This window comes from Serinus canaria, chromosome 1 (assembly GCF_022539315.1).
Source record: "Serinus canaria isolate serCan28SL12 chromosome 1, serCan2020, whole genome shotgun sequence".
NCBI lineage: Eukaryota > Metazoa > Chordata > Aves > Passeriformes > Fringillidae > Serinus > Serinus canaria.
In genome coordinates this window covers 26,234,895-26,246,997 of record NC_066313.1, presented here as the reverse complement: position 1 = coordinate 26,246,997, position 12,103 = coordinate 26,234,895, and the positions used below count along the sequence as shown (strand labels likewise).

The 12,103-nt window shown below is 40.0% G+C and overlaps 1 protein-coding gene across 1 annotated transcript in view; it reads left to right on the top strand.

The window, feature by feature from the left end:
- The window catches only part of MAN1A2 (mannosidase alpha class 1A member 2), a 133,939-nt gene that overhangs the window by 101,624 nt on the left and 20,212 nt on the right, over window positions 1–12,103 (top strand). The window contains exons 9-10 of the mRNA XM_009102611.4: window positions 5,004–5,119; window positions 10,787–11,006. Coding sequence (XP_009100859.1) covers window positions 5,004–5,119; window positions 10,787–11,006 — 336 coding nt within the window. The remainder of the gene's footprint in view (window positions 1–5,003; window positions 5,120–10,786; window positions 11,007–12,103) is intronic.

Below are 12,103 nucleotides of genomic sequence, written 5' to 3'. Positions count from 1 at the left end.
GGCTCGCTCCCCTCTGCTCCTGGCTAGCAGGAAGCCTCACCCTCAGGTGTTGGGACTGCAGCATCAGTTCTGGCATGAGATGGTGCCTTTAATACAATGCCTGGCTTCTTTATTTATTCTTGCTCCTTGCCAAGAAATGACAATTGAACAATTAAGGCACAAAGCAGAGAGGGTTTAGCAAATCATGAACTGTTTTTAATTTGCCTCATTAGGCTGCTGTTAACTACTTAAAGCCATCTGCTTAAAAATAATTTGTACATCTTAAGTTTGCTCTAGAGAACAGGTAGACCTTCATTAGAACAGGCTTCATTATTAATGTTATCTTTAGGGGCCTGTCAGTTGTTGTGGGAAACATGCTATTGCTCACTGAACCAAACTTTCCCTGTAAACAAAAGGAAGTGGCACGTGTTGGTAACTTGCAGTCTGTGGCCATAACCGAATTCTTGGGAACCACTGCCACTCATGTGGAAATTGGCTTGCTGTGGAGGAAGTTGTTTACAGATATTAGGTAGGTCTGGGTATGACAAATGAGGATGAGCTGTGGGAATGCATAAGTATCCCTGTTATCTACAACCATCCCCAAAAATTAGTCCTGAAGAGAAAGAACAGCCAGATCCGTCTCAGCGCCTCACCTGTCACTGAGGAGGGGAAACCTTGTTGCCTATGCCTTGAAGAGCTGTTTGCAGTAAAAAGCTGTATATTTGTCTCCCCCGGATTTGTAAAGAAACAGTTTCACTTAGAGAGAACAAATCACCAGAGCTCTGCAGACCCCCTGTCCTCCCTGGGGCTGAGATCCAGGGGCATTTCAGCGAGACTGTGTGTGCCCTGTCTGACCTCCTGCCTGTGCTGTGGTTCAGACTGTGTCAGCAGTGAGCTCATGGCTTGCTGATACCAATAAGATCATTTAGAATGAAACTATCTTTGGAATATTAGATAATGATGGTGTGAGATTTTAAAAGAAAGTCCCTCTCTCAGTCTGTGGGAAAGAGGTAGATCTGGCTTTTGGCATATTAGCTGAGACAAAATGTTACTAAGTGCAGATATTTTATCAATACATTAAAAACTCATTAAAGTATTGCTCTGAGATTGGTTGGTTTGTTGTTCATTGAGGGTTTTTTGTTTACAGTTGAGTGCTGTTTATTAAGAAGAAAAATGCCAGTATTTAACAGGATGAAGATCCTTTGTAGTAGCTGAGCAAAAATGTTGCTATGAACTTGAAATATCATTGTCTTTCTATTAAGGTTTTATTTGTCTCTTTTTGGGAAAAAGAATCCTTACACACAGACAAACTGCACAGGTTTGCACACAATATGCTTTCAAGTGTGACAAACCAGAAAAAATACAGGGTTTCTTGTAATTGCTTTTGGTTGCAAAAGTTGAAGGTATTCTTTCCAGCTGCAGTCACTGTGTCTTTCAGTTTGAAAAGAATTCCAAAGCAATTCTTGACTGGAATCCTTTTATGTTTGCCCAGTCATCTGGGCCTACATTTGAAAAAATGCAGAATGAAGAAACTCCCCAAATTTGTCTTGATTTGAAGGAATGAGTGCTCTAAAAATATATACATTGAACAGAACATGTGGCTTCAGCCACATTTGTTGTGCTATCATACTTCTGTTCTTTTTCCTATATTTGTCTTAATCTGGAATGAATTCTACTCCAGGATTTCACTGTAAAACAGCTCATCAAAATAAAAACCTTTACATGACAAAGAGCTAATTAAATGATTCTTGTAGATCAAATTTGTGAAAGAATGAATCCATTTTAAAATTTTCAAAATGCTTGTACGTAATGCTTATCTTCTCAGTTGTTTGCTAAGGAGTACCCAGTGTCAAGATGCTATTGTAAGCTCAGTTATTCAAATCAGAAGTTATTCCTTTTTAGTACTCTGGATTGACACTGAAAGTTAGGGCCAGTGTGAAAACATCAGTAAATTTTATGTGGAAAACATTTTTCTGAGCAAAACATTCTGAGTTGAGCTGATTTAAATCTTTGAACCCATCTGAGCTATAGCTCAAGGAGCAGGAGAGTGATAACCACCATGGACCTTCTGATAAGTTTGGATAGGGAGGTTTGCTTTTAGGAGAGAATGATATGCGATGACCCAGTTCTTCCCCAGTTATATATTTGCTAAGGAATCTTGGAAAATATTTCTTTAGCATTTCTGCTCTAGGTGAGAGCAAATTGTCAAAGACCCACAATCTGTCACAAGCTGTGTTTTAAGTAATTTCTACTTATACTTCTTATAAAATGCAGCAAATTCTGCTTTAGCAGACACTAGCAGAAAAGCTGAAGAAGACCTTGCCAGGGTGCAGGTAATGCCGCTGCAGAAGCTGGAACACTCACTGTATTTAAACCTCAGTTCAGCTGCTGCATTGGCCTCCTTTTCAATTCCATCCCCTTTTGGCTATTTTTGTGGATGAGGGGACAGGACATAAAGACAGCTGCATCTAGATGTGGCCAGCTCCCCTGAAATACCGTCATGTGTTCCCACCAGAAATATTTCATATGTCCTTCTCCTGCTGCTGAAGAGAAGGAACAGGATCCGTTTGCCTTTTTTGACAGGTCTTCCCTCTGGTCCAGCTGTGAAAGGCATCAGCTGGGGAGTGGAGTAGCCCACTACTGAATGAGAGAGGAGCCTTGAAAACTCTGGGCTGGTCAGAGCTGGAGTGAGGTATGCATAAAAGGAGCAAGGAAAATGCTGCTGCTGGGAATTGGAAGGCCCTTGAAAGGCCTTAGTTTCCTACCATGTGCTTGTCTGCTTCTGAATGGGAGAAGGATCTGAATCTGAGAGGCTTGAGCAACCCTGTTCTCTGCACGAAGAAGGTGCAAAAAAGGCTGTCTAGGGGATGGCTCTGAGTTCTGTGTCCCCCCATGCTTCTGGTGCCTGTGTTCCCTATACTCTTGGCTAAGATGATAAGCAAAGTGATGGAGAAGAGCTGCTGACAGAAGAGAAGGACAGTTCTCAAATGACTGCCTGGAGAAGTAGTCATGAAATGGGACATGTTGCTGATAATTGACTTTTGAAAGACACCTGGAATGTGGATTAGGAAATGAATGTTTTCTACTCATCTTCTTGCTCTTTCCTGTCCCATTCCCAGCTGGAGCTACTACAAGAGCATTGCTGAGGATTCAACAGCCTGTCCTTGTTAGGACCTGAGTGCATCTGTCAAGGAAATCTGGCTGAGGATCATCCCTTACTTAAACGACAGCTTAATAGAAGTAGTTTCAAACTGTCTCTTGTGAAGTCAGTCCCTGAGCAGCGCTGGCATGAATTGTGGCTTTGAAATCTTAGGATAGTTTGTGGTTTTTTTATTTTTTTCCTGAAAACCACAGCCCCTTGTGTCTTGTGTCTACTTAGAAATGTAATTGTAAATGGAAGGAGTACTTTCCAGCCCTTGTGTTTGTGTAAGAAAGTGACTCATGACCTGAATGTCCTCTTATAGCTCAGGGTGAGAAAGCTTATGAAAAGTCATAATCACTGAGTAACTGGGTGTGAAAAGGCAGTCAAGGAGATTCTGAGGTATAAGAGAAGGGCATGAAGTAATTTGCTTCAAATTCACAACTTGAAACTAAATGGGAAAGCTACAGGCTCTCTACTTGCTCCTTCCTTTGTTTAGAAATCCATTTTTAAGTAGCAGAGGAGCCAAGAGGCAGCTAGAAGAGTTAGGATAGCAGCATCTACCAGCTCTAACCTCCTACTCACATCTTCAGAGACAAGCAGACATGCTGTGGTAGGGTGGTGCTTGGAGGAAAAAAGAACAGAGGAGAGCTCAACCTCTCTTTTGCACCTTTATCCCAGAAAAACTGTGAATAATACCACTTTTTGAGGTATTTTGTAAAAGGAAGTGTCATATCTTTTCTTCACCCAGTGAAAGGGTACTTGCATGACTCAACCAGCCATGCTCAGGGCAGTGAATTTCTGGCATTGTGACAATGTTGGTGTTAAACATTTCCCTCACCAAGCTTCAGGAGTCTAAGACTGTTCTGGTGCCACTGTTTTGAGGGCTGTAACATAAGAAATAGAAGGTTATGTATATTCTGGTTGAAGTCACTTATTAAATCTCACAGAGTGCTGCTTTTTGAATGAAGGGTGTACTGAGTGAGTGCTTACCCTGGTTGGAGCAGGAGCTGCAAGGCTGCCAGACCATCAGTAGGCTTTTTGTGGGGAAGGGTGGTAGTTCAGCCAAAGAGAAACATAGATCTCAAGTGGTCTGTCAGCACAGAATAGCAGTGACACTATTTGTGGAAGGCAACCTCTGCAAGGGAAAAAAATAAAAGAAAAAAAGGGGACAAAAAAGAAATCTGTGGGTTAGGAGGTTCAGTTTATGTGCTGGTGGATTCTAATAGTGAAGCAGTCTTACCCTGTGGCACATGGCACAGCTCTGTGTAGCTGCTCAGGCACAGTGGAACTGAGCAGGGCTTGTGTTGTACACTGCAAAGGCAGCTTGCTTCCCTTTGGACTAAAATAATTTCAATAAGAACATTTAGTTTAGGGAATTCATTAGCCTGCTGAGTAACTAACCTGTAAGAAATAAAAATCTGCTGGAAAGATTGGATTCTGTATAGTTCATGGGTGACAGTTTGTAGCCAGCCATGTGACCTGGTTACATCCTGGATACAGAGGTCTTAGGAGGTTTTCTACATGCTTTTTTCACATATACCTTAACAAACCAAAAAATAAAACCCCCAAACCCTAGCAGCAAAACAATTAGGTTCTTTGGATTGAAGTAAAACCAGAGGTTAAAGTACATTTTTGATATGAGGGACAGCCTGCGCAGAATGGTGAAAAAGGAACACACACAGAAGGTTCTGTGCCTGTGATGTAAGTTTGGAGGGGAAAGAGTGCAGTGCAGCTTTCTAAACAGGCTAAAAATGTTTATAATTCTACAGCAGTAGGCCTTAAAAACATAAGTTTATGTTTTGAATAAATCTAAGGTGCTATTACATAACAACTTCAACCTTTTTTTTTTGTTGTTGTTTTCTTCCCTCTTTCCCTTCTACAGATCACACATCCGTGGGCGGGCTGGGAGACAGTTTTTATGAATATTTATTGAAAGCCTGGCTTATGTCAGACAAGATGGACACGGAGGCAAGGAAAATGTACGACGATGCAATTGAGGTGATTATAATTCATTGAGTTTTCCAATACACTGGAACAATCTTTAATGATTATAAGGAAATTAAATTAAATTTTAAAAAGAAACCTAGGGAGAAAAACCACCACCAACCACAGGACTTGTTTTGATTATGTAAGTTTTAAGAAATCAAGTGATGAATAATACTAGCTTTCACTTTGAGTAGTTTAAAAAGTATTATTGTGGAATACATGTGATGCAGATTATTGTGCTAAAAATAATCAGCTTGTCCCAAATGGTACAATGTAAAAGCCCAGGATCTAATTTATTAGAAGGAGATCTAGCAACCTTGAGATGTGTGCAGAACAACCAAGTCACTTTTTTACAGTGTTGAGAATTCATCCTTCTAGGACCTGGAGACCCAAATAGTTTTATTCTTTGCATGATTTTCTAGGGCATTTACATGTTATATTCCATATTTACTTTGTAAAATGTAGTTCACATCTATTCCTGTTTCTATGGTTCTTTTGTGCTACGATCTTACTCCCTGTCACAGACAAAGGAGTGCTTGTCCAAGCAGGGCAGTACTGCAGGGTGGTTCAGTGGGACTTGGGGGGCAATGGCCTTTCTGTGGTGGCTCTGACCTTTTTGCTGCCCAGCTCTTACTTTCCCAGTTTCCCCATCTTCTCTCAGCAGCCTCTCATAGTGGTTCCCACTGTGCCACCATTCCTCTGCTACAGTTTAGGAACTTGAAAGAGTAACTGGACTGGTTTGAGTGAGCTGTGGTACCAGCATGAGCAGGGGCTGTGTAGCCTTCTCCCAGTGCTGTTGTGTGGCTGGTGCCTGATGTGTTCCAGGCTCTGTGCATGCCCTCCTGCTTTCAACATAAGTTTTTACAGCTTAGTTTTAGTGCAGTCGGTCTTCTGAAGCAAAACACCTCTTTTTGGAATTCTCAAAATTCACATTTTACAAGATACATAGCGAAAGTTCTAGTACAAAATTGCTTTGAAGCTATAATATGTCTTATTCCTGACCTGAATTTGATTACATTTGACTTCCAGCTGCTTTGACTTTTTCCTTCTCTACATTGTTTTAAAGGGTTATCTACACCATATAGTTGGTACTATCAAATGTACAATAGACATTCTCTCGTGAAGGAAAAATGATTTTTTTTTGGTCTCACAAGATAAAACAGATTTTGAATTTTTTCTTAAGCTATTTTCTATGTATTTTCCAGTATCTTCAGTATGGAGACAGCAATGCAGTGGTTCTTCTAATATGATTCCTCTTCTGATTCCTTCTTGGTTTTATCCTCTTCATCCAGCCAGAAGCACTGCTTGTACTCTTAACCTTTGCCTCATACCATCATCCACTTTCCAGTTGCTTTATTCTGAAGCTGGTTATAATCTTTTCGATTTACGGCTTTCCTACCACTGTGATTTACATTCCTGATTCCTCAGTGTTTGACCTTACACTTATCTCTATTGCAACACATTGTTCAGGCAAAACCCGTTTTGTCACCTGCTCTCACTGATTTTACAGAACTGACTTTTTCTTTATCATTATCTATAGTTACATCAATTTTTGTGTCATCTGCAATTTTTTTCCCTACAGTTTTCTTGGAGATCATTGTTAGAAATACTGCCCAGTGTTGAATAAAGTATCTATGCAGAATCTTCGTGGGATAAGGATATTTTTGATTTTTTCACAATTTTTTATTCTTTACTTGTTTAGGACTAATATTTTGTAAAATGCCAAGAAATTCTTGAAATCTCTAATATTTCTAGTATCAGCATATACATATCAATCAAACATTTATTTTTGAAACCATGTCATTAATTTTATATAATTGTTTTATTAACTTTTTAAACTACTGATAAAGTATTGGCTCTTTCCCAGTCCTTTTGAACTTCCTTAGCTTTCCAGATTTTGTTAAAAATCTATATTACTAGTTCATAACAATACTTGTGTATTTTTAATAGGTTAAAATACAGTTTATGGGGTCCTGTGGGTTTAAAGATGTTTAGCAATTGATATTTAGCTTCCATTGTGGTTACTGTTGAAATGTTTTACTCTGATTCCTAAACTGTGAACACTTCAGAATTAGAGGAAATAAACTCCCCTGTTCATCCTCTTTACTGTAAACCATCTTGCAAACATTTCATATGGGCACATCTCTGAATGGAGACAGAGCAAGGTAAATTTGGGACCAGGTGAAAACACTGTGTGGACAGGAGGGAGGAAAAGCCAAGCTGCTCCTTATTCATGTGTGATATGTCCAAGTATCAGAGGGTTCCTTTTGCTTTTTCTCAGCTAAACCCACCCTGTATATTTGAGTCTGCATGAACTGTACTGATTTATGTGCTGTGGAACATATTCTGTTTCAGGGTTTGTGTCTCTCCCAGGTCCTACTTGACATGGAAAGACACAGGAAAATATTCATTAAGTAGGATTCGCTTTGCATAACTGCAATTCAAATTTTTATTTAAATTTTTAAAGAGGCCATTCCCTTACCCTTCTTTTGTTCTTGCCTATAATATAGGTCTTCCTCCATAGCTAACACTTCTTATTCTTTGTTTTTCAAAACGTGAAGCAGAAGCTCTTTGTACAAGCAGAAGGGGAAAGGTGTAGCATGCATTCCTCCCACTCACAGCAAAGAGTTGGAAGCGTTCTCAGCACCCACCAGTCTAAAAGAATATCTCTGTCCAGCCACACTTCATTCTCTTATCTTATTACAGCAATATGAGTGGAAGATGGACAACATAACCTCAGATTCCTAAGTCTTGCAGTAGACAGTGATATCTCATTCCTTGGAACTATCACAGGGAAGAAAAATGCAGCATCTGTGCTTCAGATGTCATGGTTTCTGATCCATGGCATATGAAATCTTATCCAGGTCACCACATACTTCTAACATGAATACAAACAATTTGTATGTCCATAACCCCTCTGTATAACATGGGTGCAATCTTGCACTGTAAAGAACACTTCATTGCCATGTCCTAGTATGGAAATTCACAGCTGTGATAAAAGCTGAAATGGTGAAACCTGTCAGGAATTTTTTGTGGTGATAAAAATTGAGGATGGGCCTCTTAACTTTGCCTTCAACATCATCATGTGGGCCTTCCAGCTAGTCTGGTTTCAAGTGTCTTTTTTTTTCCTTCTCAGATCAGCTGGGGATAGGTAAGCTTTTTTTTGATCTGTTGCCTTGAGTAGCCTAATCTGTTAGGCTTATAAATTTGGTTCTCACTCTTTCTTACTGTGCAGCATTAGGTAGCTAAAAGAAGGACTCAGCCGTGTGCTTGACTGTCACATCATAGCAAGTACTGCTGCAAGACAGCTCAGAAAATGCTATTTTTTGTAATCATGAACTTCAGGAAACATTGAGGTTTTGGATAGAATCACAGAGTATCTTGAATAGCAGGGGACCCTCAGGAATCATTGAGTCCATCTCCAGCCCCACACAGGACACCCCAAGAGTCATGCCATGTGCCTGAGAGTGTTGTCAAAACCCTTCCTGAATTCTGTCAGACTTGGTGCTGTGACCACTGCCCTGGGCAGCCTGTTCCAGTGCCCAGCCACCCTCTGGGTGAAGAACCTTTTCTTGCTATCCAACCTAAACCACCCCTGATACAACTTCAGGCCATTCCCATGGCTACTGTCACTGGTCTCAAGAGTGAAGAGATTGGTGCCTTTCCCTCCACTGCCCCTCGTGAGGATGTTGAAGGCTGCAATGAGGTCTCCCCTCGGTCTCTTCTGTAAGCTGAACAAACCAAGTGACCTCAACCACCCCTGTTTCTCAGGCATTGCTCAGACTAAGGAAGCTCCTTCCATTAGTTAATCTCTTAGTTGATGTGAACTAAATCTTCTCTTTGGGAGTTGGGGTGTACACATCCACTCTGGTACATGTATACTCCTTGTAGTCTAGCTGGATGTCACTGCTTTGCAGTTCCTGTTGGAGTGCTCTGTGGCCTCAGCCATCCAGCCCAAGATACAAATGCCACACCTATCCCAACCTGCACAAACTTTCCTTATTCCCTGGGCAGTTGATAGGCAGTGGGTTGTTGAATGATGAAGTATTTTGAGAGAGTTGCATTTATATTCTTGAGATGCTTCCTTTGTGACTCTCAGAACATAACCTGGTTATTAAGTAGGTGATAGAACTTGATTTTCAGATTTCAAAAACTACCCCTTCTACCAGGCAGTTATTTCCAAGTTGAGATGTGTTTTCTGCTCAGAAGAGGAGCATGTTGCACTTAGAACATGCTCTTCAGTCAAACCATGAAAGCAAATCCGGAGTAGAAGTGTAGTTCATGGAGAAGTATATAAATTTGGCCTTTGTTGGCTATCCTGGTGCTAACTACAGCAATTTTGTCCCACTGGAAACGGTTCTGCAACCATTTGCTCCTCAACAGTTATGAAATTATGGGAAGATAAAATTCAAAAGGAAATATCACTTAGCATTTGGAAAAAAATGCTTTCCTCTAGGAAATAAATAATCCATATGCTTTAGTGCCTTCCTGCTCTTCATAGTTAAAGTAGCTTTCCTTCAAAGAGGGCTCTACTTTGATGTACCATATGGTCAAAAAACATCAGTTTTGTCACAGTCTAGAATTATGGAATCAACTGAGTTAATGCTCCAGATCTTGATATCCTTTCCAATGGAAGTTTTCAGCAGATCCAATACTTCCTGTACCAGTACTTTCAGCCCAAATGAGGCTTGTAGAGTTAACCACATCAGGCTCCCTAGCAGCAGAAGGCAGTGTCAATGCCAATTTGCATGATGGTTAGACAACCATCCTGGCAGCTGTCAGACTTACTGGTTTCTGCTCAGTTACTTCTGCCTTCTTGTCTCTGGATCCTGCCATGAGCACAAACCTCAGATCTATCAGTGGTATTTGTGAAAGAATTAACCCAACAGGAGTGCAGGCCAGCGCTTCTCTTTTCATTACTTTCTCACTGTCTAAGGCTAGACATAGTAAATACTGAAGTAAGTTGGTGAGAATTGTGATCCTCTCTGAAAGAGGCTTAAGCAAACATTGTTCCATCTAGTTTGCAAACTTTGGGAAGGTAGATCAGCTGTTCTTCTAAGAGAAGGATACCATTTTTAAGTCACAAGCAACAGCATATATTGGTATAAAGGTGCAAAAAGAAAGCAGCTGTTGTCTCATGTATAAAATAAAGGGATATTGTGTGATCAGCTGTTCTAACACCCATCATTTGAGAATGTGCAATCAGAAAGCTGCTATGGAGAAGCTAGAAGGTAGCTGGAGCATTCCTGTCACTTCCTGTTAAAGACTGACTGAGGGTACAGGTTTGCATGTTGCTAACCAGAAGTTTCCGACATGGATGGGTTTTCTGAGTACTCACAGAGTGCACAGAGCTCTGGTACTTCCCAGAATTAACAGTTAGACAAATACTGCTTGAGCCATAAAATAAGTGTTGAATTCTCAAGTAAAAGTACAGTGTTGTCTATGTTGTGATTTTCCTATGTTAGATGTCATTAGCATTTTTAGCAGTTAAGGTATTTTTTTTTGTGCTTTGAAATTATATTCTTACAACTGTCTGTTCCTGTAATGCTCAGAAGTGAATTTGAAAAAAGAAAATTATTTTTATTTTGAAAGCCAGACTTTGCCTGATAAATAATGAATGTTAATAAGTAAAACTTAATTGTGAAACAGTGTTTGAATGTTCTCTTAATCTCTTTGTAGGCCATAGAAAAACATCTTGTCAGAAAGTCCAATGGAGGACTGACCTTCATTGGGGAGTGGAAGAACGGGCATCTTGAAAGAAAGATGGGCCATTTGACCTGTTTTGCAGGTGGAATGTTTGCCCTTGGAGCAGATGGTTCCAGAGATGATAAAGCTGGACATTATTTGCAGCTTGGAGCTGAAATTGCACATACATGTCATGAGTCATATGACAGGACAGGTAAGACCTTTTGTTAATATAATTATTTCAATAGTTGGAATACCGCAACTCTTGTAATTATTGTTAGGATTTGTTATGAACCTTGTCTAACACGCACTGGTTTTATACCAGTGTGAATTTTTAACATCCGTGTATTTACTTCTGCTGTTCATCATGGAGAGTAAATACAAACTCAGATTTTAGGGTTCCTTCATGCATGTTTGTCCTCAGTTTTGGATCAGTCAGCTAAGATGGGTTATGGGTATGGTGAGGAAGGAATTTGTGTGAACTCTTGTCCTCACAGATATATAGGGAAGTTTTTACTTTCATATACTGTTCTTACAGTTAAATAGAGGAAAAAGTTTGTAAATAGACAACTTTTTACTAGTTGTTTGTAATAGTGCGTTCTGAGTAAGTACAATTAAACAAGCAAGGATGAGGAGTACTGTGCAGACTGTGAGAAGGCCAAAGGTCTGACTAGTGAGGAGGCAGCATCAGACTTCATTGCTGGGCTAGAAGTTTCTCAAGGTCAGTCTTTTGGACCAGAATTATTTTATAGTGACCTTGATGCTTGAAGTATACTGATTATGCTTCGGGTGGCCATGTAGTTGTAAAACATAATTAAAATGGAAGAGTCTCAGAATAGTAATCAGAGACATCTTGAGAACTGGACTATCAGAAATAAGAAGTTTGCTGGGAAAAGTCAGGAGCTCTTGGTCTGAAGTGGGAGTTGAAAAATGTCCTGGTCTGTATCAGATGAAGAATTTTCAGCAGAGATTAGATAATATTAAGACTGCCTTAGAAGACATGTGTAATTTTTCACCCTGAATACTCTGTATAAATCTGAATTTCAAGCAGAACAAATGCAGAGAAGGACCAAGAGAATGAATAGAGTGACAGAGGTTTTATCTTACAGCGAGGAAAATATGAGAGATTGGCCTGCTCAGGCTAGAAAAATAATACCGAAGAAAGGAACAAATTTATTGCCATCTCAAGGGGTAAACACTGAAGAGAAATAGTTATTTTAGGATATAAAAGAACACAGTTGTAACAAGAGCAAGATTTTTAGGCTCGATGTGCATAAATGTGGGTTAGAGATTGGAAATGGCTTTGCATAG